The sequence below is a fragment of the Eumetopias jubatus genome, unplaced genomic scaffold (genome assembly GCF_037043125.1).
Source record: "Eumetopias jubatus isolate StellerSeaLion01/CBP00866 unplaced genomic scaffold, mEumJub1_p1.0 scaffold_5, whole genome shotgun sequence".
NCBI lineage: Eukaryota > Metazoa > Chordata > Mammalia > Carnivora > Otariidae > Eumetopias > Eumetopias jubatus.
The window spans coordinates 27,649,004-27,676,854 of NW_028274811.1; the positions used below are offsets into that span (position 1 = coordinate 27,649,004).

A 27,851-nucleotide genomic window follows, 5' to 3' on the forward strand; every position below is an offset into this window, starting at 1 on the left:
CGCAGAGGTCGGCTACACTGGTGCTCCAAGACTCAAGGGCGCCACTGGGTCCTATGTCCGCCTCCTCTGCCTCATGTAACCCAACAGATTCCAAAACAGAAATGTTCATCACATAGGAGTAGAACCAAAAATTGGAAACCACCTAAACACTCAACAGGAAAATACCTAAATAAACAATGTAGCTATTAAATGTTTTTAAAGAGTGTTAATGATGTGGAAAATATTTATGATTTGTTTGGTAAAAAGCAAGATAGAAAACTCTTGGGATCAAATTCACTTAAAAATTATAATGTATACCTGTATGTCTGAATTATATACATATTTATAACCCAGAAGCACAGGTGCCTCTGTTAGGACTTGGGCAACTTTTTAAGATTTATGTTTTTTAGAGGCACCTTGGGTGGTTCAGTCGGTTAAGCGTCTGCCTTCAGCTCAGGTCATGATCCCAGGGTCCTCGAATCGAGCCCCACGTCGGGCTCCCCGCTCAGCAGGGAGTTGCCTGAGATCCTCTCTCCTTCTCCCTCTGCCCCTCCCCAACTTGTGCATGCGCACTAATAAAATTTTTTAAAAAAATAAGATTTATGTTTTTTAAGTAATCTCCACACCCAACAGGGAGCTCAAACTCACAACCCCAAGATCAAGAGTCAGATGCTCCACCCACTGAGTCAGTCAGGCATCCCACTGGCATCAACGTATGATGTGACACTCCAAAAGTCAAAGACCACTTGATTGCAGCACTGGACATGGAATGCAAAGATTGTGCCATCAGGAAAAGCCCAAGAACCCTAGATCCACTAAGGGGGTATGAGCTTCCTGATAGGGGAACCTTCAACAGGGAGACAACAGGGAGGCCAGAATGCTAAAAGGTATACACTGATTTAGCTGCTTTACTTTTCTTTGCAATCCTACTTTGCCACAGTTTTCAATAAACTTCAGTACCTAGCAGAAAACTGGACCTGAAGTAGGATTTAGAAATCTGAGAGGGTTCATAGAGGCAGAGGACTACTGCTAAAAGGAACAAAAACAAGCTAGTCAGTTTAGCTTCCTCCCAAACAAAACATGACCCCTCTATCACCACCCAAAGGAAGGACTCCATGCCACCATTAAAATGAAACACACTTATAAAATCATAGATTTATATCTTTGCCATTTATTTTTAAAATCTTATTCAAAATATTAAATAATACAATTTCAGATATGAAAAATTACTGCAATAAAACAGTTCAGGTGTATTTCCACTGTGCTCCCCTTCCTTATCACGAGAGTAAATTGTCCACCTGAAAGAAATGGTGGATTGCCCTACTTCTTCCATCTTTACACAAAGCACATGCCCACTGGCTCACCCGGGCTTTCTGAGTAGGTGTTTTAACATATATTAAGGGCTATGTTTTCTAAAAAGCTGCAGTGACATTTTAAGTCAAACATGGTTCAAATCACATATTTACATACTCATCAACTCTTTATTATATAAAGACAGGCTAAAATGAAATACAGTAAATAATTTCCAGTTGCTGTGAAAAACAAAACAGAAGAAAATAAAACAAGTACAGGGGGGAGAAAAAGTCAGTGTACACATTTATCCTTTATGTATACAAACAACTTCATTCAGGTATAATTTTAATTTGAAAGGCCTAGAAACAGTATTATTTAAGTGATAATGGCCCCTAAGATTTACTCAAACTTACTATAAAGTAATAAAGTGAACAAATCTGATACAATTTTAAACTCTGCTCCTTACTTGAAAGCTTGGAGGAACCCGTGCTACAATCAATTGCTAACTAAAAGCAATTGTATGTATATTTAGTATTTTCCCACAATTTCTACCTCTAAATTTAATTCAGTAATTCAAGCCAAAATATGGTATCTCTGTAACATTTTATCTATGTCCACTGCAAACTAGTCTCTCTATTGCCAGAATTTCTAGAGACATTTATTGTGTTACCTAAAATTGTGGTCAGATTGAGCAATATCATTATCTTAAATTATATTTAAATTACCCAAAAATATCCAAAGCAATTTTCCTGGAAGAAAAAAATGTTACTTATACGCCAAGCAGTATTACACACATCCTTGTAGATTACAGTTTGGGAGCACAAAATGTGGCTTAAAAAATAGTACTTGGATGGCAGAAAGAGAATCTGAGCCAGCAGTACCAGACATGTTTAGGATTTAGTTGAAGGTTGGGATCTTTTAAAACTAGTATTACTAATACTTCCAGAAGAAGTACAATAAAGAAATCTAAAACAAAACTAACAGATAATGCTTAGCTCCACATTCTGAACACCTGATTAAATTTACCTCTAAAATTGTAGATAAAAAATTATATACTCCTTGTTTGTGACATTTCATTTCCAAAGCACCAAGGCAAAATAAAGAGAGACCCATCTCTCATTTAAGTACCCACTGCCTATGGCAAACATCTGCACAGTATTATATAAAAAAGTCAAGCAAATAAAATTACATAATAAGCAAACTCAAATCACAGTGCTTTAAAAAATATAATCATTGGTAATCTTCAGAGAAGGCATTGCCTCATTAACATTCTGGTCTAGACGATGATATTCCACTGTTTTGGAACAAAGACCATCACGCCATTTCCTGCTTTGAACCAGAAGGAAAATCTGGAAAAAAACAAAATAAATTAGATATTCAAAAAAAGCAAATAGAGGATAGGCTAAAAGTGTAACAAGTGCACTCTCTCCTAGATTCCCAAATTCGAAAAGTAAAAAGACAACAACAAAAGGGCTTTATTTTCCATCATGTAAACAAAGTTAAACAGTGCTACTCAAATTTTAACGTACAGAGTGCTTGCTGAAGACTGATTCTGGGTTCTATCTGCAGTGATGAGTTAGTAGATTGCGGTGGAGCCCAGGAGCCTGCCTATTTAACAAGTCCCTTATGTGTTTAGATCAGAGACAGCCCAACATTTCAACACTGGGAGAGAATATCACTGGCATTCAAAATAAATATGTAACGATTTTACAACCAGGAAAAAAAATATTAAAATACTATTGGGGCACCTGGGTGGCTCAGTTGTTAAGCGTCTGCCTTCGGCTCAGGTCATGATCCCGGGGTCCTGGGATCGAGGCCTGCGTCAGGCTCCCTGCTCAGCGGGAAGCCTGCTTCTCCCTCTCCCACTCCCCCTGCTTGTGTTCCCCATCCCACTGTCTCTCTGTCAAATACATAAATAAAATCTTAAAAAAAAAAATACTATTAAGTTCAATGCTTACTTAATTAAAAGTATTAAATTAACAATCTTTCTCCACAGTATTCCCACTGAAGGAACAATGCTAACTTAAGACATAATACCTGTTTTTCAAAAACCACTAGGCTTTGGTTTTGCTCAAAAAAGTTTGACTTCTTTTTTTAGAAGCATTCAAGGTAAAGCATTCTGTCTGTAATTTATTAAAATATACCATAGGTTTATAAACTGATAGACATCTTGATATTTTACCATCAATTTAAACTTGACTAAAAAAGAAAAAAATTCTGAATCATCAAAAACATTAGTAAGAAATATGACTGAGATAATAAAGGGCAATTAGAGGGGCTGAAAACCCCAAACATACCTTCCTTTTGTTGTGATATGTAATGTAAACAACAGCAATACAAAAAGCAAAAATAATAAGATGAAAAAAGAAATGGCTATCTTCCTCTTCAATATTTGAGGATGGGGTCTTAAAAGATCTCACTGACTGTTCAATTTCCATGTAGTTCCTGTTTTCTTCCAGAGCCTCACTGGACTCATCATCCCTGGGGCTGGTGGTCCAGTCATAGTCTGGTTCTCCATAGTCTCCATTGTCCACAGTGTCTTTGGCAGTGGACGGAGAACTGTTGAGCATGAGAAGATCCTCCTCCTCTATGCTGGGATCTTCATTGTTATCTGTTTCCTCTTGAGACAGAGAAGTAGTAGGTGACGGATGAGGGGCTACAGATGCCCCTCCACCTTTCTCTGTACTAGCTGTGGGTTGGAGAGTGGTGTTGATTTGGAAGACAGAAAGTTTGGTTTGGTTTTCATGTGTTAAAGCACTCATATTTGGAGCAGAAACATCTGGCGGGAGTACAGTGTGGCTCTGCACATCAGTATTCGGTAGAGCTAAAATAGTGAATAAAGAACATTAAACTGAAATCTCCAACTTTATCTCCACCAAGCTAGAAGGATATTCACCTAAATTTTTCACTAAGCATTTCTCTTTGCCAAATTCCTCTTTCCCTTGAGAATTTGTTAATAAGTCTCAATAGCCAGCAATCAGTTACATTTCTTCTTAGTCAATTATTCATCAGGTAATAACTCTTTAGCCAGAAATTAACAAGTTTAGCACCATAAAAGACCTACTACATTATGTAGCCTGTCAGCAAAAGAAAAAGGAAAGAATAGAGAGGGGTAACTTTAGGTCACAATGGTGAAATTCACACAAAGCTCCTATCCATCCCCTCTGTTTTCATTTCACAAAGGAGCTGGACTTCAATAACCATTGTCCAGACTGCACCCCATCTCCAGAACAGTAAGGTCACAAACTAGATATAGAATGTGAACCTAACGGGTGCCTGGGTGGCTCCATTGGTTAAGCGTCTGCCTTCAGCTGAGGTCATGATCCCAGGGTCCTGGGATAGAGTCCAGCGTTCTGGCTCGCTGCTCAGCAGGGAGTCTGCTTCTCCTTCTCCCTCTGCTGCTCACCCTGCTTGTGCTTTCTCTCTCTCTCTCTCTCTCAAATAAATAAAATCTTTTTTAAAAAAAATGTGAAACTATTTTCAATACAACAAATTTAAGAGAAGCTATAAGCAAGCTGTAGTCAGCATTTCTAAGTGATACTAAAACCAGAAGACCTCCTCTCCCAATTTCCTTTTTTGTTCTTTTTCTTTTTTTCCTTTTTTTTTTTTTTTAATTTAGGTATTCTTAGGGAGAAGAAAGCAAAAACTCCTTAAGGGGAAGAAATGGAAATTGAATTGGAAACCTGAAAACTAAGTGTAAACTAGACTATTTTAAAGATTGGGGAAGGCAATCCAGTATGGGAGTGACACCAAACACATACAAGCTCTTATTTCCCTATGTTCCTACCACTCAGGGTGGTTTACTAAAGTAGTTTAAATTGTTTACAGAAGTAGCTCTATACACCAAAAGTTCAGAAGAATCCTGCTGAAATTTAACAGTGTTTCTAATATACAATCTAATGTAGTATCTGTTGAAAAGCTTCAAGAATATCCATTATACTTGTAAAAAAAGGAACTGTCTGGGGCACTTGGGTGGTGTAGTCAGGGTTAAGCGTCTGAGTCCTGGTTTCGGCTCAGGTCATCATCTCAGGGTTGTGAGATCCAGCCCTGTGTCGGGCTCCACACTCAGCACAGAGTCTGCTTAAGACTCTCTCTCCCTCTGCCCCTCCCCAATGCTCGCTCTCTCTCTCTCTAAAAGTATATAAATCTTTTTTTAAAAAAGAGGAACTGTCACATCAGATCTGAAAATACAAAGTACTATTTTAAAGTCCATCAAATTAAAGTAAAATATTTTATAGGGGTAAGATTAAACCAAACCCTTCCCAGGCTTTCACAAACATGTGCATACACGTAAATTAACAACCTAACAGACCACTCCTTGTTCAAACATGTAATACTTGAATACATGAATACATTCTGGTTTGTGTATCATAGTTGACACCTATTTTGTATAGAAAAAATAGCTAGTATCAATTGGACTGAATGAAATCTCTTAGAAAAAATAATTTAGTAAATTGGTAAAAAAAAAATTAGTAAATTAGTAAAACTGCCTTAAAGTATTTTCAACAGTTGGTTCCTTGAAACTTTCCATTGGAAGAAAAGAAGGAAACAGGTCCTACAATTGAGTATAGCATTCAGAAAACTATTAACAGGAATTTCTTAAAAGAATTTTTATATTTGCAATAGTATTATACATTGCTATTTCTCCGATATATTTAACTTCCCTTGGATCACAAATTTAAATGTAAAATGTAGGGATGCCTGGGTGGCTCAGTCGGTTAAGCATCCAACTCTTGGTTTCAGCTCAGTCATGATTTTAGGGTCATGAGATCAAGCCTACCTCTGGCTCACACTCAGCACTGATTCTGCTTGAAATTCTCTCCCTCTTCCTCTCCCTCCCCCTCTGCTCCTCCCCTTGCTCTGGACGGCAGGGCACATAGTAGCTTGCTCTCTCAAATAAATAAAGCTTTAAAAAAATAAAAATAAATGTAAAAGACAAAGGGAAAAAATCCTTAGAATCTAGGACTAGACACAAATTTGTAGACCTGACACCAAAAACACAGTACATAAAAGGAAAAAATCCATAAATTTGATTCTATCAAAATGAAAAACTTTTGCTCCATGAAAGACTTTCCTGTGAGGATGAAAAGATAAGCTACACAAAGGAAGAAATATCTGTGAGCCCCAACCCAAAAAAGGACTAGTATCCAGAATACATAAAAAATCTGAAAACTCAAAAACGAAAAAGCAAACCATCCAATTAGAACACAGGCAACAGACACAGAGGCACATTTCACTGAAGAGAATAGACAGATGGCAAATAAGCACAGGAAAAGATTATTAGCCACTAGGGAGATGCAAATTAAAACCACGATAAAGATATCACTGCACACCTATCAGAATAACTGAAATAAAAAGTAATGACAACACCAAATACTGGCAAAGATGCAGAGAAGCTAGATCACTTAAATGTTGCTGGTGGTAACACAAAATAGGAAAACTATGCCAGAAAACAGTTTGGCAGTTCCTTAAAAAATTAAATATGTAACTACCATATAACCCAGCTATTGCACTCCTGGGCATTTATCCCAAAGAAATGAAAACTTAACAATCACACAAAAAATCTGTACATGAATGTTTACAGCAGCTTTAATCATAAAAGCCAAAAACTGGAGGCAACCCAGCTGTCCTTCAAAGGATGAATGGTTAAACAAAGTGCAGTGTATCTATATAATAACAAATATTACTCAGCAGTAAAAAAGAACTATTGACACATGAAACAATTTGATGACTCTCCATAGAATTATGCTAGGTAAAAAAAAAAAAAAAAAAAGCCAATTCCAAAAAGTTACATACCATATGATTCCCATTTATATCACATTCTTCAAATGATAAAAATAAAGAAATAAATAACAGATTAGTGGTTGCCAGGATTTCAGGAGGGAGTGGGGACAGGAAGGAAGTGGGAGTAATTATAAAAAAGCAACACAAGAGGTTGATGGAAATGCTCTTTATCTTGACTGTATCCATGTCAGTATCCTGGTTGTGATATGGTACTACAGTTTCTTAAGACGTTACCACTGGGAAAACTGGGTAAAGGGTATGCGGGATCTGTATTATTTCTTACAACTGCAAGTGAATCTACAATTATTTCAAAATAAAAAGTTTAAAGAAATATATTTTTACTTCCCACTCCCCAAACAGTAAGGCCTTCTGAATGATCTGCCTGCTTCTACTTGAACCCCTACTGTCCGGTCTCCACACAGCAGCCAGAATCGCCCTGTAAAAACTTCAGTTCAATGATGTTACTCCTTCGGCTTAAAACCCTCTGGGCGCTCTCCTCTTCTCTCAAAAGTGAAATTCAAAGTCTTTGTAATAGGCTACAAGATCCTACATGATCTGGCACCCGTTACCTCAATCTCATCTCTTACTAAACTCCCAAACTACTCTGTCCCTGTTGCCTACTTAACAGATAGCAATAAATGTTTACTGAATATGCTCTTGACCCAATTCTCACCACAAACCCTACCTACACCACTTCCCAAGTAGCATCTTTGCACCTATCACACCCTCTGAAAAGCCTTTTCCATAGTTATCAGCCAGGCAAAACCGAACTCAGTCTTCTAAGGGTATCTCCAATGTCACCCCATTTGTTGTTATAACTCCAATACCTAGCACCAAGTAGAAGCAAAATTAGTAAGTATTGTTCAAGGAGTAAAAACTTGGACCTCCTGGGCCTCCACTCCTTCAAATCGGAGAATTTGATCTAGTCAGAAATGAAGAGTATTCAGAACAAAGTGACTTTGACTTTATGGATTTAATTGTTGAGCTTCTAGAACCATATGTATTACTTTAGACTTCTAAATGTTCCATTTTTACCCTTTTCTATTTGGTATTTCCACTCTAGTTAAAACAACATTTTAAAAATAACATTCTACATTTAATTCTCTTCTACTGGTCCCTTTAAAAAAACTGTCTTAAAATCAACTACATCGATACTTCTTAAACAAGAATGCAGAGGACCCTGAGAATTCATTCACACTGGATTGGGAAACATGGGCTCAAAAATTAAACGCACTACACATTAAATTTAGGTGATCATTTGGGAGCAATTTAATGACAAACATAGAAAGTAGGCACTTTTGAAATGACATGGCAAGACTTAATCATAAGGTGATCAACCAGTGATCAAAAATAATGCTTATATTATTTTTTATTCTGTCAAAATAAAAATTTTAAATCCTTACAGATTGTCAAGAATACACCCAAGTACTGAAATTTTAAGAAACTTAATATGGAACAAGTTTAAATAAATCTAATGTAGTAACTTTCTAACTTTCTATGCTTACTTGAAGTTTGGAGCTCAACACATCCTATCTAGACTGTTATTTTTTTATTAATACAGTAATTACTTTGGGGTGCCTGGGCGGCTCAGTCTGTTAGGGATCCACCTTCGGCTCAGGTCATGATACTGGGGGGTCCTGGGATGAGCCCTGTATCGGGCTCCCTGCTCGGCAGGGAGTCTACTTCTCCCTTTCCCTCTGCTCCTCCCCCTGCTCGTGCTCTCTCAAAATAAATTTAAAGATAAAAATAAAATAAAATAAATAAAAGAGTAATTACTTTGAAATCACTCTACCATAAGGTATGCTTAAAAAAAACCACTTCTCTTAGGGGAGTAAATCGGAGGGGGAGATGAACCATGAGAGACGATGGACTCTGAAAAACAAACTGAGGGTTCTAGAAGGGAGGGGGGTGGGGGGATGGGTTAGCCTGGTGATGGGTATTAAAGAGGGCACGTTCTGCGTAGAGCACTGGGTGTTATGCACAAACAATGAATCATGGCACACTACATCAAGAACTAATGATGTACTGTATGGTGATTAACATAACAAAAAAATTTAAAGAAAAAAAAACACTTCTCTTAAAATTTTACAAATGCCATGCTGTACTGTACTGCTGCTTCCCTCTTAAGAGCATAGGTGTTACATTTAAATTATTTTTAGTAGAGAATAATAAGAATTTTAAATTGAGAGAAAGACTTAATAAAAAAAAAAAAAAGGATTGGGTCACCTGGGTGGCTCAGTCAGTTGAGCATCTGCCTTTGGCTCGGGTCATGATCCCAGGGTTCTGGGATCAAGTCCCGCATTGGGCTCCCTGCTCAGAGGGGAGTCTGCTTCTCCCTCTGCCTGCCGCTCCCCCTACTTGTGCTCTCTCTCTCTCTCTCTCTCTGACAAATAAATAAAACCTTAAATAAATAAAATTAAATTAAAATTTAAAATTTGAAAAGAGATTATCTAAAATGTCCCAGTTTAGCTGGAGAACTATTTATGGCACTCTAATAAATAAAAAGACAAGACACCTTAATACTCCACACTCCCCCCTCGCTTGCCCCTCCCTACAAAATTTTCAACCAGGGGAAAGGCTGTTTCTGAAATACAGTTACCAGCTATAGACCCCTCAAACTGTATGTCTTAAGCATTCCAGTAAGAAATATAAATGCTTAAATGTCAGGTTTTTTTCTTAAATGATTAAATAACTAAACAATTGTGCTACGTAAGCACTTTAGGAACAGGAATATCTGCATTAACCAGAGAAATCCTCATTATAGTTTACTCATGATGAAAGGGCCTTGGGAAAATGAACCTCAGTCCTTCGCCACAGACTTACAAATGCTTCTGGGATGGATGGTGGCTGCCCTACCCTCATTGCTGCTAAGGAAACCTAAGGAAGTAACCACAGCACTGTAATAGACGAATGTATGGCTAGACAGCCCCTGTCGGCAAATAAGAAAACACTATCCCATTCATACTGTTTTTCACTGAAAAGTCAAAAAAGATTTAAGGAGAAAAGCAGGACTGTGTCTTGGCCTAAAGAAAAAAGGGAATACTAAACAAAATACTGCTTAATCATTACAAATTCTTATTAATGGATTTGTTCCCCCCAAGTCTCAGGTCCTAGGTTACATATTTCTTTATTTCCTGATAAAGACTTCAATATCTTCATTCACAATGTAACATTTCTAAAAAAAGAAATACTTAATCATGTAGCATTATTTACAAGAGCCAAGATATGGAAACAACCGAAATGCCCATGGATGGATGAACAGATAAAGATGTGGTGTGTATATACAATGGAACAATACTCAGCCATACACACACACAAAATGAAATATGGCATCTGTGACAACACGGATGGACCTTGAGGCATTATGCTAACTGAAAGAAGTCAGACAGAGAAAGACAAATACCATATGATTTCACCTGTATGTGGAACAAAAAAATCAACACAAAACAAAGAAGTCAAACTCATAGAGAAGAGACTGATGGTTGCCAGAGAAGAAGGAGTTAGAGGTTGGAGAAACGGCAGAAGAGCATCAAAAGGTACTAACTTCCTTGGCGCGCCTGGGTGGCTCAGTCCTTAAGCGACTGCCTTCGGCTCGGGTCACGGTCCCAGGGTCCTGGGATCGAGCCCCGCATCGGGCTCCCTGCTCAGAGGGAAGCCTGCTTCTCCCTCTGCCACTCCCCCTGCTTGTGTTCCCTCTCTCGCTGTGTCTCTCTCTGTCAAATAAATAAAATCTTAACAAAAAAAAGTACTAACTCCCAATTACAAAATAAGTCATAAGGATGTAATATATAGCATGGTGACTCTAGTCAGTAATATAGTAATGCATATTTGAAAGTTGTAAGAGAGTAAATCTTAAAGGCTCTCATTACAAGAAAAAAAATTTTTGTAACTCTGTATTGTGATGAGCGCTACCTACACCTACCGTGGTGATCAGCTCCCAGTGTACACAAGTATCATATCACTATATTGTACACCTGAATCTAACATGTTATATGCCAATCATACCTCAATAAATAATAAAAAGAATTTTAATAAAAATTTTTTAACGAAATAATCAAATCCTACAACTCCATTAAAATGAAGCAGTCTTGTCCGGCTAAGCCAGGACACAGGGAACCATGTTTACAAATAATCTCCCTCGTCTCCTTCCTCCTCTCCTCGTCCCAAGCTCCTCAGGAACCCAAAGCCTCAGTATCCTGGCTCTTTACCGAGCACCAGAACCTCCCAGGTCTCAGAGATGCACCAGTACCCTAAGATAGCTTTCTCCCCTTCACTTTTGCTCTCCAAAATATTCCATCAGCTCAGTCTGGTCAGTGCCCCTCCCCACCCTAGTCTTTACTACTTAATCTCACCCGTTCCGGAAACCGCCCACACTCCCTTGGTCCTGCTAGACCCCTGGGTGCCTCCCCCCACCCTGGGACCCTCTCGAGACACCACACGTCCTAACCGCGGCCATCTCCTCACCGGTGATCTGTTCCCACTGTCCCCTCACGACTCCCCGCTCCAAGCAATTTGGGAGATCCTAGCACCCGCCATCCCCTCTGGCAACCCATTCTTCAAGACTCTAGACCAACACCACCACTCCTCCCTCCACGCCCATCTACATACTCTGCTCCCTGGATCCCCGCATCTCTCCTCCCCACTTCTCGGGCTTCTCAGAGACCCCACCTCCTTAGACTCCCTCAAACAGCCTACTGTCCGTCCTCGCCCCTAGAGACCCTGCCCTATCTACACACAGCCATCTGCTCCGGACACTCGGAAGCGTCCTTTCCCTGGCCGGGCCTGTCTCCCCGCCCGCGCCCGCCCTGCCGCCGCGCCCCCTTTACCACTGGACATGGCGGCGGACGCAAGCAGGAGCGCCAGGACCAGCGGCCACGCCAATACTTCGGGGACCTGAAGGCCCGGCGAAGGCCGCAGTTTCGCTTGCACGGTTCCTCTCATCCTCTTCAAGGTAGCAGCGGCCATAACGGACTCCGCCAGGAGCCTGCGCTGTTGCTAGGCTCTACGTCATGACATCAGACGCTGCGTATGGCACCACGGCCTGAGGCATCTGCGTCCCAACGTGATGACGTCACAGCCTAGCGTGAGGGGCTCAGGAGACCCGATAAGGAGGAAGGGTATGGAGCTGCAGAAGAGGGCAGGTTCCGCCCAAGCCTCTCGCCGGCTGAGGCTGTAAAGTGTTTTGTTGTTTGGGGTTTTTTTTTTAAGATTTTATTTATTTATTTAATTGACAGAGAGAGAGCGAGAGAGGGAACACAAGCAGGGGGAGCAGCAGAGAGAGAGAAGCAGGCTCCCCGCTGAGCAGGGAGTCCAATGCGGGGCTCGATCCCAGGACGCTGGGATCATGACCTGAGCCGAAGGCAGTCGCTTAACAGATTGAGCCAGACTGAGCCACCCAGGCGCCCCGAGGCTGTAAATGTTAGATGAAGAGAGGGTCAGAGAGAGCCCCTCCCTGCCTGCCATGTGATGGGATACTATACAGTTCAGGAAAGCATTTTAAAAGCATTGGGGTTTTTCTGGGGTGCCTGGGTGGCTCAGTCGTTAAGCGTCTGCCTTCAGCTCAGGTCATGATCCCGAGGTCCTGGGATTGAGCCCCGCATTGGGCTCCTTGCTCCGCGGGGAGCCTGCTTCTCCTTCTCCCACTCCCCCTGCTTGTGTTCCCTCTCTCGCTGTCTGTCAGATAAAATCTTAAAAAAAAAAAAAATGGGTTGTTTTTTTTTAAAGACTTTATTTTTCAGTAATCTCTCTACCCAAAGTGGGGCTCGAACTTACAACCTTGAGATCAAGAGTGGCATGCTTTATGGACTGAGCCAGCCAGGAGCCCCTAAAACATTGTTAAAAGAAACGGGTGACTGGATGGCTCTGTGGGTTAAGCAGCCAACTTTTTTTTTAATTCAATTAACATATAGTGTATTATTAGTTTTAGAGGCAGAGTTCAGTGATTCATCGGTCTTTTATAACACCCAGTGCTCATTCCATCGGGTGCCCTCCTTAATGCTCATTACCCAGTTACCCCATCCCCCCCTTCCCCCTCCAGCAACCCTGTTTCCTATGATGAGTCTCTTATGATTGGTCTCCCTCTCTGATTTCGTTTTGTTTTATTGTTCCCTCCCTTCCCCTATGCTCCGTTTTGTTTTTTAAATTCCACATATGAGTGAAATCGTACAGTTGTCTTTCTCTGACTTATTTTAAGCGGCCAACTTTTTGATTTTGGCTCAGATCGTGATCTCAGGGTGAGATCCAGCCCTGCCTCCACCTCTGTGCTCAGGAGGGACTCTGCTTGGGATTCTCCCTCTGCTCCTCCTCCTGCTTTCTCTCTCTCAAATAAATTAATAAAATCTTTAAAAAAATTTTTGTTAAAAGGAATATCTGCCTGGATAACAGACTGATCCCAAAAGGGAAGTAGCTGCCCTCCCTCTCCCAAAGGCAAATGAAACTCAAATGTTCACAGTGGCCATATCTAGGTGGTGGAATTATAGGTGGAAGTTTTACTTTTTATCTTTCTCCTAATCATTTATTACTTCAACTATTTAGCACCTTTTCATATTTCAGTATACAGCAGTTAACAAAATGAACCACGTACCTTTGTGGAGTTTATTTTGTAAGGAAGACAGTAGTGTAAAATATACACTATACAATGGTAAAGGCGTAATGGAGAAAAAGCAGGAAAGCGGGATAGGAAGTAGGGTGCAAACAGCCTCCACATTTCCTACAGTAAGTATCTGTTACTTTTTAAATTTTGTAACTTGAAACCCCCAGTATATGAAAATGCAGATTTAAAATTCCCTTACAGCCTTGACACATGCTTTGGTCTGTGTATTCTGCGAATGTTTTTTAAATGTAGGCTTAAAAATCAGAAGTTCCACTTGATTGATTTGCAGGAAAATCATTGTGGCATGAAGCAAGACATTTGCTGTACCCATAGCTTCACCACTCTAATCTCCGTGATTCCCACAGAAGGATCCTCCAGAGACACAGCTGAACTGCCCTTCTAAGGAGAGAAGGGCCCCTGTTCTCTTGAATCTCGTTTCCCTTAACATTTATCTGGCCCCAGTAACAGCTCAGAAACACACAAACTCTGTGTTAAGAAAACTAAGAGGTCATTCATGTTGGTTTCCCTAAGCCCACCACAAGCCTAGATAGACTGAATGGTGCCCTTATTGCAAATCCTCCATGGTAGCCAGGATACAAAGTCTTCCCAAATTCCCTTGGAGCTTTCCCTTCTCTTGAGTACACAAACCACCACTCAGTTTAATGAATAAGCCTCTCGATTCCAGCTTCTGCTTGTTGGCAGATTCAGACAAAGGCCTTTTTCTGTAATAAACACACCTTCAATCTTCTCTTCTTGGTCCACTTTCTTCCTTTTGTCCCCATACCAGTGTGTTTTGGTTCTTACTGGTGAGATATCATGAACTCAAGGAATTTTGCGCAATATTCTGACATGCTGCATACAACAGGCAGATACTTAATACGTAAGTGGGGAGGGAAATATACCCTCAATATTCAGAGGGTCCTATGTACATTTCAAAATACCAGCTCACTGGATGTACCCAACAACCATTATAAGCCAAAATCTCTGGACATATTCAGAAGTTCACTTTGAAACATATACAGATCCTCATGAACCCAATGAAGACAGTATGACAGGGACGCCTGGGTGGCTCAGTCATTGAGTGTCTGCCTTTGGCTCAGGTCATGAGCCTAGGGTCCTGGGATCGAGCCCCACATTGGGCTCCCTGCTTGGCGGAGAGTCTGCTTCTCCCTCTCCCACTCCCCCCCTCTCGTGCTCTCTCTCTCACTCCCTCTCTCTGAAATAAAATGGATAAAATCTTTAAAAAATGTATTTAAAAAAAAAGACAGTATGACAAATACTGAGGCCAGCAAGTTTTGGATGGCACAAAATGGTTAAGTAAATCTGATACTTGTTTGGCATTCACTTCCAAACATCCATAAAAAGGAACTCTGCCTAAAAATATGTATTATTGAATAGGAAAAAATGTTCACATTTACTGAAGCTGATTTACCCTTCTACTTTGTAAATGTTTGAAATTTACACCTTGTCATTTTTTTTTAAATCTAAATTGCACAATTCTAGAACCCCAATGATCCATGCCTTTGTATGATCCCCTGCCCTTGAATGTGGGAGGGACCTGTGAATATGACAGGATATCATTACTGTGATTAGGTTATTAAAGGGCACAGACTTTAAGGGGAGATTTTCCTCAGAGAGCCTCACCTAACCAGGTGAGCCCTTAAAGGGTTGGGCAGTTATAAAATGAGTAAGTCCTGGGGCGCCTGGGTGGCTCAGTTGGTTGAGCGACTGCCTTCGGCTCAGGTCATGATCCTGGAGTCCCGGGATCGAGCCCCACATCGGGCTCCCTGCTCACCAGGGAGCCTGCTTCTCCCTCTGACCCTCCCCCCTCTCATGTTCTCTCTCTCATTCTCTCTCTCTCTCTCAAATAAATAAATAAAATCTTTAATAAATAAATAAATAAATAAAATGAGTAAGTCCTGGGGATGTCATGTACAGGATGGTGACTATAGTTAATAATACCGTATGTATATTTGAAAGTTGCTAAGAGAGTAGATCTTAAAAGTTCTTATCACAAGGGGAAAAACTTGTAACTGTTTGGTGACAGATGTTAACTAGATGTATTGCAGTGATTATTTTGCAATATATACAAATACTGAATCATTATGCTGTACACCTGAAACCAGGATGTTCTATGTCAATTATACCTCAATAAATAAAAAATAGGGGCACCTGGCTGGCTCAGTCAGTCAAGTGTCCAACTCTTGATTGCGGCTCAGGTCATGATCTCAGGGTCACGGGATCAAGCCTTGTGTTGGGCTCCGCGCTGAGATTCTCCTCCCCCCGCATGTATGCACGCGCACACGCGCTCTCTCAAATAACTAAAATCTTTCTTAAATAAACGAATAAATACATAATAAAGTTTTTAGAAGGGTAAGTTGTGGCTGGCGCTCTTCCTAGAGATTTCAAGTGTGAGAGGGATTTGACAGTAAGGGAATTCTTCCATTCCAGCTTTGAAGATGGGAAGGGACCATGTGGCAAGGAATGCACTGGCCTCTATTTGCTGAAAGGACCTCCTACCTGTTGGCCAGCAAGGAAATAAGAGACCATTATCCTACAACAACTAAAAGGAGTTGACTTCTGCCACAACCATGTGAGCCTGGAAGAGGACCCCAAGCTCCAGATGAGAACAGTCTGGCAGACATCCTTATTTCAGCATCATGAGAATCTTAACAGAGAACCCAGTCACACCGTGCTGTATTTCTGAACTACAGGCCTGTGAAATAAATAACTGAGTGTTGTTTTAAGCAACTAAATTTGGCTAATTTGTTATACAACAGAAAACTAAAAATCTCTCTCACACACAGTGCAAACACAAATGTCAAACAAACGCCCTGTTTACTTACACTTTTAATAAAGACAACAGAATGAGGTTTCAATATTTTATTCAAGTTTTACTTTAAGTGATGTTAATTACAGCATTTGAAGGGGAGGATCTAATTCCACACAAAATGGAAGACTCTAAAATGTACCCATTAAACGGCTAAAAAATAAACCAAGTGGCAAGAATAGAACAAGTCCAATTTAGATTCCGAGTGTTGTCACAATGTGATTACAGTCACAGAGACTCTTCCCAGCTCAGAGCTGGGACTTTTAGAAGCTATTTCATACTCTGGTGCAGGGGCAGAAAACCACAACATGAGAGGGAATTAAGTCCTGAATTAGTGGCTTCATCACATCCATCTTCTCTACCCCAAAATGGGACAAAAGAAACAGCTACCACAGCCTGCAGACTACTTTTGTTGTAAAAGAGGTGATGGACTGGGGTGGAAACAGGTCAGGAAAATCTGTCTAAAAAAGTCTCTTTCAGATGGGTTTATACACACCATCAGTGAGTCTCTCCTTCCTTCGGGTAGGAAACCCAGTTCAATTCTCAGGAAGTCATAATTTCATTCATGTACTCCATACCAATTAACAAAGTGCCTATAAATTATCAGCTTCCATTTGCAGCCATTTCTAGATAAAAAAGAAACCTGAACTCTCTGGAGGGGCCACCAAGCTCCCCCCAAGTCTACAGCTGAAAGAACTTTTCATGGACTTGGGTTTCTTCTGTACCTCTGAAAGGGTAACACCTTAAAGCTGAATCATCTTTAACCTGGAGGTCTAACATGATACTTAGCAATACTTGCATCCCAGACATACAACATTAAAAGGTACACTAAATTCTGAAGGTAGCTAGGCTCAAAATAGTTTAAAATTAAATGACTGTACAGTATTCATTTATGCCTGAAATTCCAGTCCTAGACCAAGCTTGTGGCCACCAGCATTGACATTCTTGCCATCCAGCAGAGCGGATAGGGTCAGTTTGATACCTGCAGGGGGAAAAGCCCACGGGGAGAGGAAAAAGGGAGGGAGGGAGGGAGGAGAGAAAAGATAAGAAAGGTCAACACAAGAAGAAAGGTTAACACACGGAGGCACGCTAAAGCACACTGGCAAGACCACAGCGAAGTCAGAACCCACTTCAGCTGTGTGTGATCAGCAAGGCAAAACCACACGGCCCGTCTTACTGATCACCATCGGAATAATTAATTGGTAGCCTGGAATGAGCTTATAAAACACTAATTATTATTCCACAGCCTCCCCAAATCCACTTTCAGGAGTCCACTTGACTTTGTCCTCTCATCGTACCCAGCTACAGTAATCTCTCTACCACTGGTACCAGGCAGCAAACTTCTTCAGCAAAAATGCCTTGAAATGAAACCCAACCATGAATCAGACTCCAAGGTCTCCCAATCAGCGTGCACACAAACACACATACATGCACACAACTAACTGGTATTTACCCTACAATAGCTTGATTCTGCCATCATGCAATCTTAGAATTTCCAGAGCTCAAAGACCCAATTTGACCAAACTAAACCCAAGATGGCACCATCTCCGTAGCTCTAACACACCAGGGGCTGGTCTAGCCAACTGGGCAGAGGAAACCTGCATGACAGTTGTACAGTGAGGATGATCTATGCGCTAGTTTTAAGAACCTGCTGGAAATAAGTATCAAGCATTACGTACACACTGGAAAAACAGATAAAAAAAATAACCAAAAGTGTAATGTATGTTAGCCTTCGCCTTTTTCTCTCATACTTACTTCTATTCTCCAAATGTTTTATAATGACTCTATACCCTTTTATAAACACTTCATTATAAAACTTTACATACGCTCATCTATAATGTACAATACAGGCATTATATAAGCAGTAACATAAAGAAGCAAACCAGCACCCCAATTTTTCTTTAAGGCAAAGAACTGATTTCACTAATTTATAAAAGCAACACATACCTGGCTTTAGGGTCTGAGTGTATCCTAAACCTATCAGGCTGGAGTTGTTCACTTTAGCCTAGTCAAGGAAAAGATCAGAGAGAGTGAAATTGTTAAGTACTTCATGTTTCCATCTCTAAAACGAGCAAGAGCTTTGTAATCAACCAACCCTGGACTTCAGTGTCAAATGCTTTTTCATGACCACTTTGTTTATGGGATTCATTAAATTTAACATGAAATTTATCAAATCTGAGAGCTAAGTCTCAGAAAAAAAACTCAAAGAGTCAACACAACTGTCAATTAAAAGGAAATTATTATTTATTTAATTGATTCCTGAAGGTATGAATGCCCAATTTCATTTATACTGATTAGGTCTGTATTTAAGTTATAACAGGTGAAGACACTTTCATTTGTGGCCAGAGAAATAAAAGCCTTTCTTATATGGAAGATTTCTTCAGAATCTATTTGTTAAGATAAGGGAAAACACAGCAAATGTCAGATGGAGTATTGAGGCTTTTTTTTTTTTTTAAGGCATAACATTGCTAGAATTTTGCCTTCATAGGGGCTCCTGGGTGGCTCAGTCAGTTAACCATCTGCCTTCAGCTCAGGTCATGATCCCAGGGTCCTGGGATAGAGTCCTGCATCGAGCTCCCTGCTCAGTGGGGAGCCTGCTTCTCCCTCTGCCCCTGCTCGTGTGCACTCTCTCTTGCTCTCTCCCGCTCACTCTCTTTCTCAAATAAATAAAAATCTTTAAAAAAAAGAGAATTTTCCCTTCATGAAAAAGGGAAAAATCACAGTAACAGGGCGCCTGGGTGGCTCAATCGGTTAAGCGGCTGCCTTTGGATCAAGTCATGATCCCAGGGTCCTGGGATCGAGCCCGCGTCGGACTCCCTGCTCAGCGGAGAGCCTGCTTCTCCCTCTCCCTCCGCTGCTCTCCCTGCTTGTGCTCTCTGTCAAATAAATAAATAAAATATTTAAAAAAAAATCATAGTGACATGAAGAAGGTTCAGCATTGCCATGCCTGAATTTAAAATGTGTATTACAGCAAAAGAATGACTTAGCCAAGTCACCTAAATTTCAGCACTTAGTGAATGCTGATTAATAATTAAGTTCAGGGGTGCCTGGGTGGCTCAGTCAGTTAAGGGTCTGCCTTCGGCTCAGGTCATGGTCCCAGGGTCCTGGCATCGAGCCCAGCAACAGGCTCCCTGCTCAGCAGGGAGTCTGCTTCTCCCTCTCCCCCTGCTTGTGCTCTCTCTCTCAAATAAATAAATAAAATCATTAAAAAAAATAATTAAGTTCAATAAAGCAGTTGAGTCAATAATAATTTTGCCCTCATTCTTCTGAGTTGTAGGGAAATCTGGGCCTCTCTGGCCCCTTTCCGGTGAAATAAGGAGAGGTCAGGAGCAGAGCCATCTCAAGCCATGAGAACACCAAGTCCTGGAAAAAGCTGAGGCTACCGTGGTACATGTTTTCCTGCTTGAATGCCGTTTTCAGACCTGACAATTCCCATGAGAAAGAACAAAGCAATGGGTAGGAAGATCTCCCGGCAGACAGTGCCCTATCTGGCTCTTCCTTTTTGCTTATCCCATCTAATTACTAAGGCCCCTTTTCCTTTGTTTCTAAGTGCTTAATGTGAAGGGAGCCAGATTCGTTGCCATTTCAGACTTCAAATGGCCTGTTTGTAAATTACGTAAGGACCGTCCTGCAACACGAGATTGCCTCATTCCACCCCAAAAGGGATGCAGCTAGCAGTGCCCTGTGACAACAGATGAATTCAACAGGATTTAATGCAAAAATCGTACAGCAATTCAAAGGTCTGTGAGCAATGCCACTGAGTCTGCAAGATTAGATGCCAACTGCTAAATGGCAGGGCCTGGTTTCTTAATATCCAATACAGGAGCTGGGCAAGAGAATGAGAAATGAGAAGGAAAATGAACATTTAAAACCTTCAAGTTCAAAGTAAACCCCTTTACAGTCTGCAGGAGGAACAAGGGCTGATTAGAGGAGGAGGCTCCCCAGCAAACCATCAAGTCCAGACCCCAGCACTTACCAACTGTCTGCCCCATCTGCCCTCGATCTCTCTGAATTTCCAGTTCCTCATTTGTGCACAGAAGGTTGGGATGATTATTTTTTTTTGAAAAGGCACCTACCTCAAATGGGCTGTGTAAGATTTAAATACAGTAACGCGCATATAACGGGCTGCACACAGCACCTGGCACCCACAGTCACCACTATTACTATTAGCACTTTCCTCATTTCAAACTCTTTTCACAGGGAGAAAATCTCTAGCCCAAGCATGCAACCCCAGCAATCCAGAAGGATTACAACCCCACCATCAGGTGGAGCCTGGGCAATGCATGATTCCACAGGTACTCACCGAGAAGCAGGCGTCAGGGTCGATCTGATACTTGGCCGCTATTCCAAAGCGAGTGTTACTATTTCCTGCTGTCCAGGCCAGATTGACAGCGGTCTCTAACTTCTTGTTCACCTTCTGATAAATGGAGCCACCAAATTCTGTCCCATCGTTTCTGCAAGCAAGCATAGCACGGATGCTAATCCACCCCCAAAGGCAGGCTGCAACTGGGCACAGCTGTTCAAGTCTAACAGAGGACAGGGATGCTGTAAATGAACCAAAGTGATCACAAAGCAGGTACCCAAGTAGGGAAAAGTCTGATAGAAATGGAACAGACACCAGCACTGGGAAGATTCAGAGGAAGGGAAAGGCTATTTGAACCATCACCAGCAACACCCAAAGGCAGGAAGCTCAGGCTACATGCAACTTGAAGCTTGCTTCCAAAATATTCTTTAATGTAAAAGCAACGGGGCACCTGGGTGGCTCAGTCAGATGAGCGTCCAACTCTTGATTTCAATTCAGGGCATGATCTCAGGGTCATGGGATGGAGCCCCGAGTCGGGCTCCCCTGCTCAGTAAGGAGTCTGCATGGGATTCTCTCCCTCTGCCCCTCCCCTGTTCATACTTTCTCTAAATAAACTGATATAGATAGATAGATAGATAGATAGGTAGATACATAAATAAATACAAGCAAGTAAGACCTTGAGATTCTGGGGGTTTTTTTGTTTTTTTTGTTGCTGCTACTGCTAATGTTATTACTTTTAGAAATGTATCTATCATAACAATAGTTAAGGACACAGAAGCAAATGAGAAGAAAATGCAATCAGAAATGGTAAGAAAGGTTGAGCCCCTCGTATTTTTCAGAAGGCACGTTATAGCCCTTAGCACCACCAGCTGCAGCCACTGCTGTGAAGACACAGTCAAAAGCGACCTGACCCCTTGGAGGTGCCATGATGACAAGAGCTTAACCTACGATTCAGACTTGTCCACCTGTGCGAAACCCTTGGCCCAAACTCTCAATATCTCTACAGTTCTGACGCGATGAAAAAGGAGCTACTTGGTGCATTACAAAATGTCTCTTTCAAAAACAGAATGAAACCCAACTGGGACAAACTCCTTCCTCTCTTCCAAACACACCATATTGACTCCAGCCTCTGGAAATATCCCCCTCCCCTCTTCACATTCTTAACATGAAACAGTGTCAAAATTCTGCCTCATCACTTTGGGTGTTTCAAGTAGAAATGTCATCAGAAACTGGTTAAGGCAGAGCCCATGTGCTTTGGAATTCAGCAAAGAGCTTAGAACTCACTAATCCAAGGTTGCTGATTCATTGCAAACTCTGATCCTCACCAATACACTCTCCCTCAAGTAGATGCTCTATATAAATACATTCTAAATGCTCAAGTTTTCCCCTGAAATTCAACCATACAGACATTGTGCTTCCAATAAGTACAGGTTGAGCCCAGGCAACCCCTGATTCACAGGGAATCCTAACTTCTTCAGAAAATCCGAGTACGCTACAAAATAGCAGCTTGTCACAACAGATTTTTGAGTGACTTCAGTATAAATGAAACAGGAATATTTTACTGGATTCACGTTTGTCCAAAAAATGTCAGTTTTTTTCAATATATTCTAAAACCAGCAACACTGCCTTCCTGTACTGAGCTCTCAAAACTATAAACAGAGGGAAGTCATTGCTCAAATTCAACTACATAAAGCACAAAGAACGTCTATTACACATCAGGGCCTCCACAAGCACCAAGGCAACCCAGATTAGCTGTGTCAGCTGTTTCTACGCCAGCTAAAAATAAACCATGTACACGTATTAAAAATCACATATGTGGGGAAAACAGCTAACAGCCATTATTATTCCTATAATTGGTGCCCATTTCCAATTCCAAACCAAGAAAGACTTTCCATTTCAGTCAGAACTCTAACTTAAAAAACCCTTCTATTGATTGTGCTGTTTTTCCTGTGACATTTTTATGTTACCTTTTTTGAATTTATATCTTTTATTTTTTACTCTTTTGGTGTACATTTCTATGGATTTTAACATGTGTACAAGATTTGTGTGACCACCACTAAAATCAGAATACAGAACAATTCCACCACCCCCAAATCTCATACCACCCCTTTGTAGTCACACATTCCCACTCCCAACCCAACCCTGGACTGTCCTTCACTATGGTTTTCCTGTGATTTTCTAGTTTTAAAAAATTCAAAAATTATATTAATATCTATTATATTAATTCTGTTATGTTAATTACATTAATTAGAGTAGTCCTCCCTTATCTGCAGGAGATATGTTCCAAGACCCCCAGGGGATGCCTTAAACCACAGATAGTACTGAATCCCTATATAGACTATGTTTTCTCCTATACATACATCCCTGTGACAAATTTTATAAATTAGACAGTAAGAAATAAGGAACAGTAACTTCTATTATTTTAATAAAATAGAACAATTAATATACTGTAATAGAAGATATATGAATGTGGTCTCTCTGTCTCTCAAAATATCTTATTATACTACATATACCCTTTTGGTTTTGTTTTTTTTTTGTGGGGGGGGGTGCGGGCAGAGGGAGAGAAAGAATCTTTTTTTTTTTTTAAGATTTTATTTATTTATTTGACAGAGAGAGACACAGCGAGAGCAGGAACACAAGCAGGGGGAGTGGGAGAGGGAGAAGCAGGCTTCCCGCCGAGCAGGGAGCCCGATGTGGTGCTCGATCCCAGGACCCTGGGATCATGACCTGAGCCGAAGGCAGACACCCAACAACTGAGCCACCCAGGTGCCCCGAGAGAAAGAATCTTAAGCAGGCTCCACACCCAGCACAAAACCCCACACTCACTCAATCTCACGACCCTGAGATCATGACCTGAGTTGAAATCAAGAGTCGGATGCCTAACAGCCTGAGCCACCCAGGCGCCCCCATATACAACCTTCTTGGGATGATGTGAGATGACCCAAATGCCTACATGATGGGATGAAGGTGAGGTGAATGACAGAGACATGTGACACAGCGCCAGGCGACTACTGACCTTCTGACAATACATCAGAAGGAGGATCATCTACTTCCAGACTGTGGTTGACTGTGGAACTGTCAACTGACATCATGAAAGTGAAATGGCAGATATGGGGGAACTACCAGATAAAAATTCTTCAAAAAAGTTTGTAAATGGAAATGTTACTAGATCTTTAAGAAATCACCTCTTTACTGACCTCTAGTGGAAAAAAAGAAAATTGGTAAAGTTGTCCCCCACTAGCGCCACAGATTAGTTCCTCACGCCTACGGGGATTTTAGGCTGATGTGTGTTTCCATTCGCCTAAATCAACAGCACTTCACTTGAACTCCCAAGGTTGATTTACAAGGGGCTCTCTAAACTAACTTGCACTTTTCTCTCCCCTTCACCGTACTGTCCGGTAATTAATAAACTTTTGCATGCTATGCCATGTGGAAAAAACACTACGCAACTGAGCTCATCATCCCCTAACCTGTCTCTCAGATCTGCATTTCATTAAGCGCGGCAACCTGACCTCAGGCATCACACTGAGAAAGACAGCGGCACCTTTCCCCGCCATTTTGTTACCAAAACCCAAAGGTGTTCAAATGTCCACAAGAGGACACTAGCATGGAAGGGACACCCCTCTGGATGGACATCATGCCACTGCTGTAACTGATCAGTCATTCTGTATGTACCAGCACCAACAATGACTGTTTCTAGAACACAAAGAACCTAAGCCACTTCCGGAAATGGGCTGGTGGGAAACAGAAAAATCCCAGCAGGCCATTTGGTTCATCTGATTCCAGCACACTCACTTTAAAGTGATTAAAAATTGAGCTTGGAAAGCAATCTCCCTTCTGCACACACTCACACACCACACCCACGTACACTTACACGTTAGTGTGGAGCTGGAATTCGTCAGTCTTGTAGCCAACCGCAAAGTTGCTCTGGGTCACTCGAGACTTTGCAGTCTCAAAATTCATCTGGTAGCCAGCCAGCCAGCCTTCATATCCCAGCACCACAGCACCCCGGACTGAAGGACCGGCAATGTCGAAATCCACGTCACAGCCCAGGTTGATGTGCTCCCGCTTATACCCTGTCTTGATTTTAGCATTTTTTTTCCTGAAGGAAAAGAAATTGTATTAAGATCACAAGCTAACTCACCTTGCAACAACCATGCCAAGGAGTGTAAAAAAAATTTGTTTTAAATCCCAGTTTACATAGAGGGATGGGGGGCAAAGTCGGGGCCCAGATCTCCCGTACACAACTGCAGTACCACAACGGCAGAACACAAGTTCTCTAACCAGAATCCAGTCTGCAGAAATGCCACAATAATGAAGTGAGAACAGAGGCAAGAAAAGCTTGGGGGGAAAAAGCGCTAAATAATTTTCTTTTACTAACCTCTCCCTATGCTTAATGTAATGGCCTACACAGGCATTTATTAGAGAGAACGCGACCATGTAATTATGAAACAGATGTTTCTTTGCTATTCTCCATGTATGAAAAAGATACAGTGTTATCTGTCATGAAGGCAGGGAAACAGCAGCTTTACTTTGTGGCTCACTTTCTAAGTAAAGAAAGAAACAAATACTAGATAGATCCCGTCTACGTAAATATAACAGCTTTTAATTCAGTATTCATGAGATCCCAATGAGAGACCTGGATACTGATGTGCAACCTGGGGCCCTGCAGGCATGGGGGCTGGGAAGCCCTGCAAGACAGAACAAGTCGCAGGTCTTGTCTGCTAATCCCAAATTTGCATATATGACCAGATCAGTGCCTCCTGTGCCTACTGCTCAGGAAAGGTAGGTGAGTCATGTCCCCTGCAAATATATTACCCTGCCTTTACCAAAGGTCAACACCACACCTATCAAATAAAAACTATTTTCTGTTATTCAGCTACAAATTGGACATCCTCCCAAAGCAAGGTGCATTCTCAGCAGCGACTGGCATCTACACAGCCTTGTCCAACCCAATCTCATTCACGCTGAGATTAAAGCTTCATCCCCAGCACCCAGACTCTGGACTCTAAATACCATTCTCTCCTAAAAGGCACCAGTGCCCCTTGAAGAAACAGCAGACTACAGGTCAGGACAGGAAATGTGCGGGGTGAGCTTGAAGCATTTATCAAAACTATCAAAGACTACTGGGGTTGGAGCACAATGACTTGAGAGCTAGCCTGAAGAGATTCCTAAGGGCTTCAAACATAAAACAATGAGTTCACCTTTAAGAATAACACCAGCAATGGATTGAAACATAACAAATATGTATAAATCTATGAATTCATTCATACTGACACTTAAAACACACACATCAGTCATCTTCAGAGACTAGAGAACCAAACTGTTACTTTGAAACAATAAATTAAAAAGGAAGCAAACATTTATTCCACCTTTCCTACACTAACTCTATCTCAAGGTAACCAATGGTTTATGAGAAGTCTCTTTTTATTGAAATATTCTAATACATGAAGAATGAATGACTGAAGTAGAATTATCACCAATTTATAATCCTTAATGAATGAATTGTGAATAGCACTAACTTTAACATACAAAGAACAAACCAAGCCTTCTACGTCCAAGTCATGGAAGCATAGAGCACCACTTATATTTTACCACTACTTTACCAATTCACAGTAAACATGGGGGACAGAGGAACAAGTTAAATGGCACCACAGAGATGCAAACAGAAAAATTTAGTCTATATGTAATCTTATGGGACAAATGATCTAGTTTCAACAAATAAATTGCAAGGGGGGGTGGGGAAAGGAGGAGAATCTACAAATTAAAGAGATTTAAGGAGCCATATGAACTGCAATTCTGCATGGACAATTTTTGATTCTGTAAAAAAAAAAAATGAAATCATGTAAATTTGATCAGGCTAGAGATTTATTAATTTTTTACAATGTAATCATATTGTGGTTATACTTTTTTAAAAAGGAATCAATAGGGCGCCTGGGTGGCTCAGTTGGTTGAGCGATTGCCTTCGGCTCGGGTCATGATCCTGGAGTACCGGGATCGAGTCCCACATCGGGCTCCCTGCTCAGCAGGGAGGCTGCTTCTCCCTCTGACCCTCTTCCCTCTTATGATCTCTATCTCTCATTCTCTCTCTCTCAAATAAATAAAATCTTTAAAAAGGAATCAATATTGTGCTTGCTTCAGCAGCTCATATGTTAAAATTGAAATTGATACAGAGAAGATGAGCATGACCCCTGCCCAAAGATGACATACAAATACGTGAAGCGTTCCATATCTTTAACTCTAGAGAACACACTGATGGTTATCAGAAGGGAGGGGGGAAGGGGATAGGAGGGCACTCGTCATGATGAGCACCAGGTAATGTATGGAATTGTTGAATCACTATATTGTACACCTGAAACTAATATTAAGACTGTGTGTTAACTACTTGGAATTAAAATAAAAACTTAAAAAAAAAGAATCCTATCACTTAAAGATGCATATTAAAATATTTACAGATGAAATTATGTGACAACTGTTATTTACTTCAAAATAATCTGAGGGAGAGATTATGAATGTATAAATAAAACATAATTGGTTATGGGTTGATATCAGAACATGATGAGGGCTTAACATACTATTTTGCCTTTTTTTTTTACTGCTTTCTTTTGTATGTTTGAACTTTTCTATATTAAAAAATTTAAGGTTAAACATTCCAAGTCGTCAATGACAGAATTTCAGACATCATAGCTGAAAATAAAGCAAACACCATTCATAAATGACAGCGACACTTGCAACTTTTGTTCAAGTTGCTTTGGTGCATTTTCTCAAGCTTTGAAGGAAAGGAGTAACAACCAAACACATTCTCTCTCAACAAGAAAAACTCAAAATAAACCTATGCTGGTCTGCCTGCTCTTTGGAGGAAGAAGCCTAGGTTTTGGCTTATCCAAATGGCACCATGCTAGTAGGTTGATTGATGAAAGACAGCTGCTCAGAGGCTGATATTTAGAAAGAGAAGGAGACCAAGAACTATAAAAACCAGTCATCTTATAACCACCAGGTAAAAAGCTGCTGCCAATCACAAAATGTGCTGCCTGTGGCAGGACCTCTGAACAGTGGTGTGCACCAGCCAC

General features: G+C 41.0%; 2 protein-coding genes and 1 non-coding gene across 5 annotated transcripts in view; 1 reads left to right on the forward strand and 2 right to left on the reverse strand.

The window, feature by feature from the left end:
• Positions 1-1,130: 1,130 nt before the first annotated feature.
• Positions 1,131-12,061, reverse strand: CUNH5orf15 (chromosome unknown C5orf15 homolog). The gene is made up of 3 exons (XM_028103647.2): positions 11,883-12,061; positions 3,570-4,096; positions 1,131-2,621 (listed from the first exon to the last, which is right to left on the reverse strand). The coding sequence occupies exons 1-3, from the start codon at positions 12,019-12,021 to the stop codon at positions 2,490-2,492; spliced, it is 798 nt and encodes a 265-aa protein (XP_027959448.1). The 5' UTR covers positions 12,022-12,061; the 3' UTR covers positions 1,131-2,489.
• Positions 12,062-16,522: 4,461 nt separating this feature from the next.
• The window catches only part of VDAC1 (voltage dependent anion channel 1), a 71,579-nt gene continuing 60,250 nt past the window's right edge, over positions 16,523-27,851 (reverse strand). For all 3 annotated transcript variants that reach the window (XM_028103548.2, XM_028103549.2, XM_028103550.2), the window contains 4 exons: positions 24,656-24,883; positions 20,782-20,932; positions 18,426-18,483; positions 16,523-17,460 (listed from right to left, as the gene is read on the reverse strand). In XM_028103548.2, coding sequence (XP_027959349.1) covers positions 17,369-17,460; positions 18,426-18,483; positions 20,782-20,932; positions 24,656-24,883 — 529 coding nt within the window. In that variant the 3' untranslated portion in view covers positions 16,523-17,368. The remainder of the gene's footprint in view (positions 17,461-18,425; positions 18,484-20,781; positions 20,933-24,655; positions 24,884-27,851) is intronic.
• LOC114209643 (U6 spliceosomal RNA) lies at positions 26,910-27,017 on the forward strand. Its single transcript, XR_003609375.1, has one exon. It is a non-coding gene; the product is annotated as a U6 spliceosomal RNA (small nuclear RNA).

Excerpts from the sequence above, each read along its gene's own strand:
- CUNH5orf15 (XM_028103647.2), bottom strand. The coding sequence starts at position 12,021 with ATGGCCGCTGCTACCTTGAAGAGGATGAGAGGAACCGTGCAAGCGAAA. Across the intron at positions 4,097-11,882 it reads GTCCGCCGCCATGTCCAGTG|CTCTACCGAATACTGATGTG; the intron begins GTAAAGGGGGCG and ends TCACTATTTTAG. Across the intron at positions 2,622-3,569 it reads CATATCACAACAAAAGGAAG|ATTTTCCTTCTGGTTCAAAG; the intron begins GTATGTTTGGGG and ends GTTTTTTTCCAG.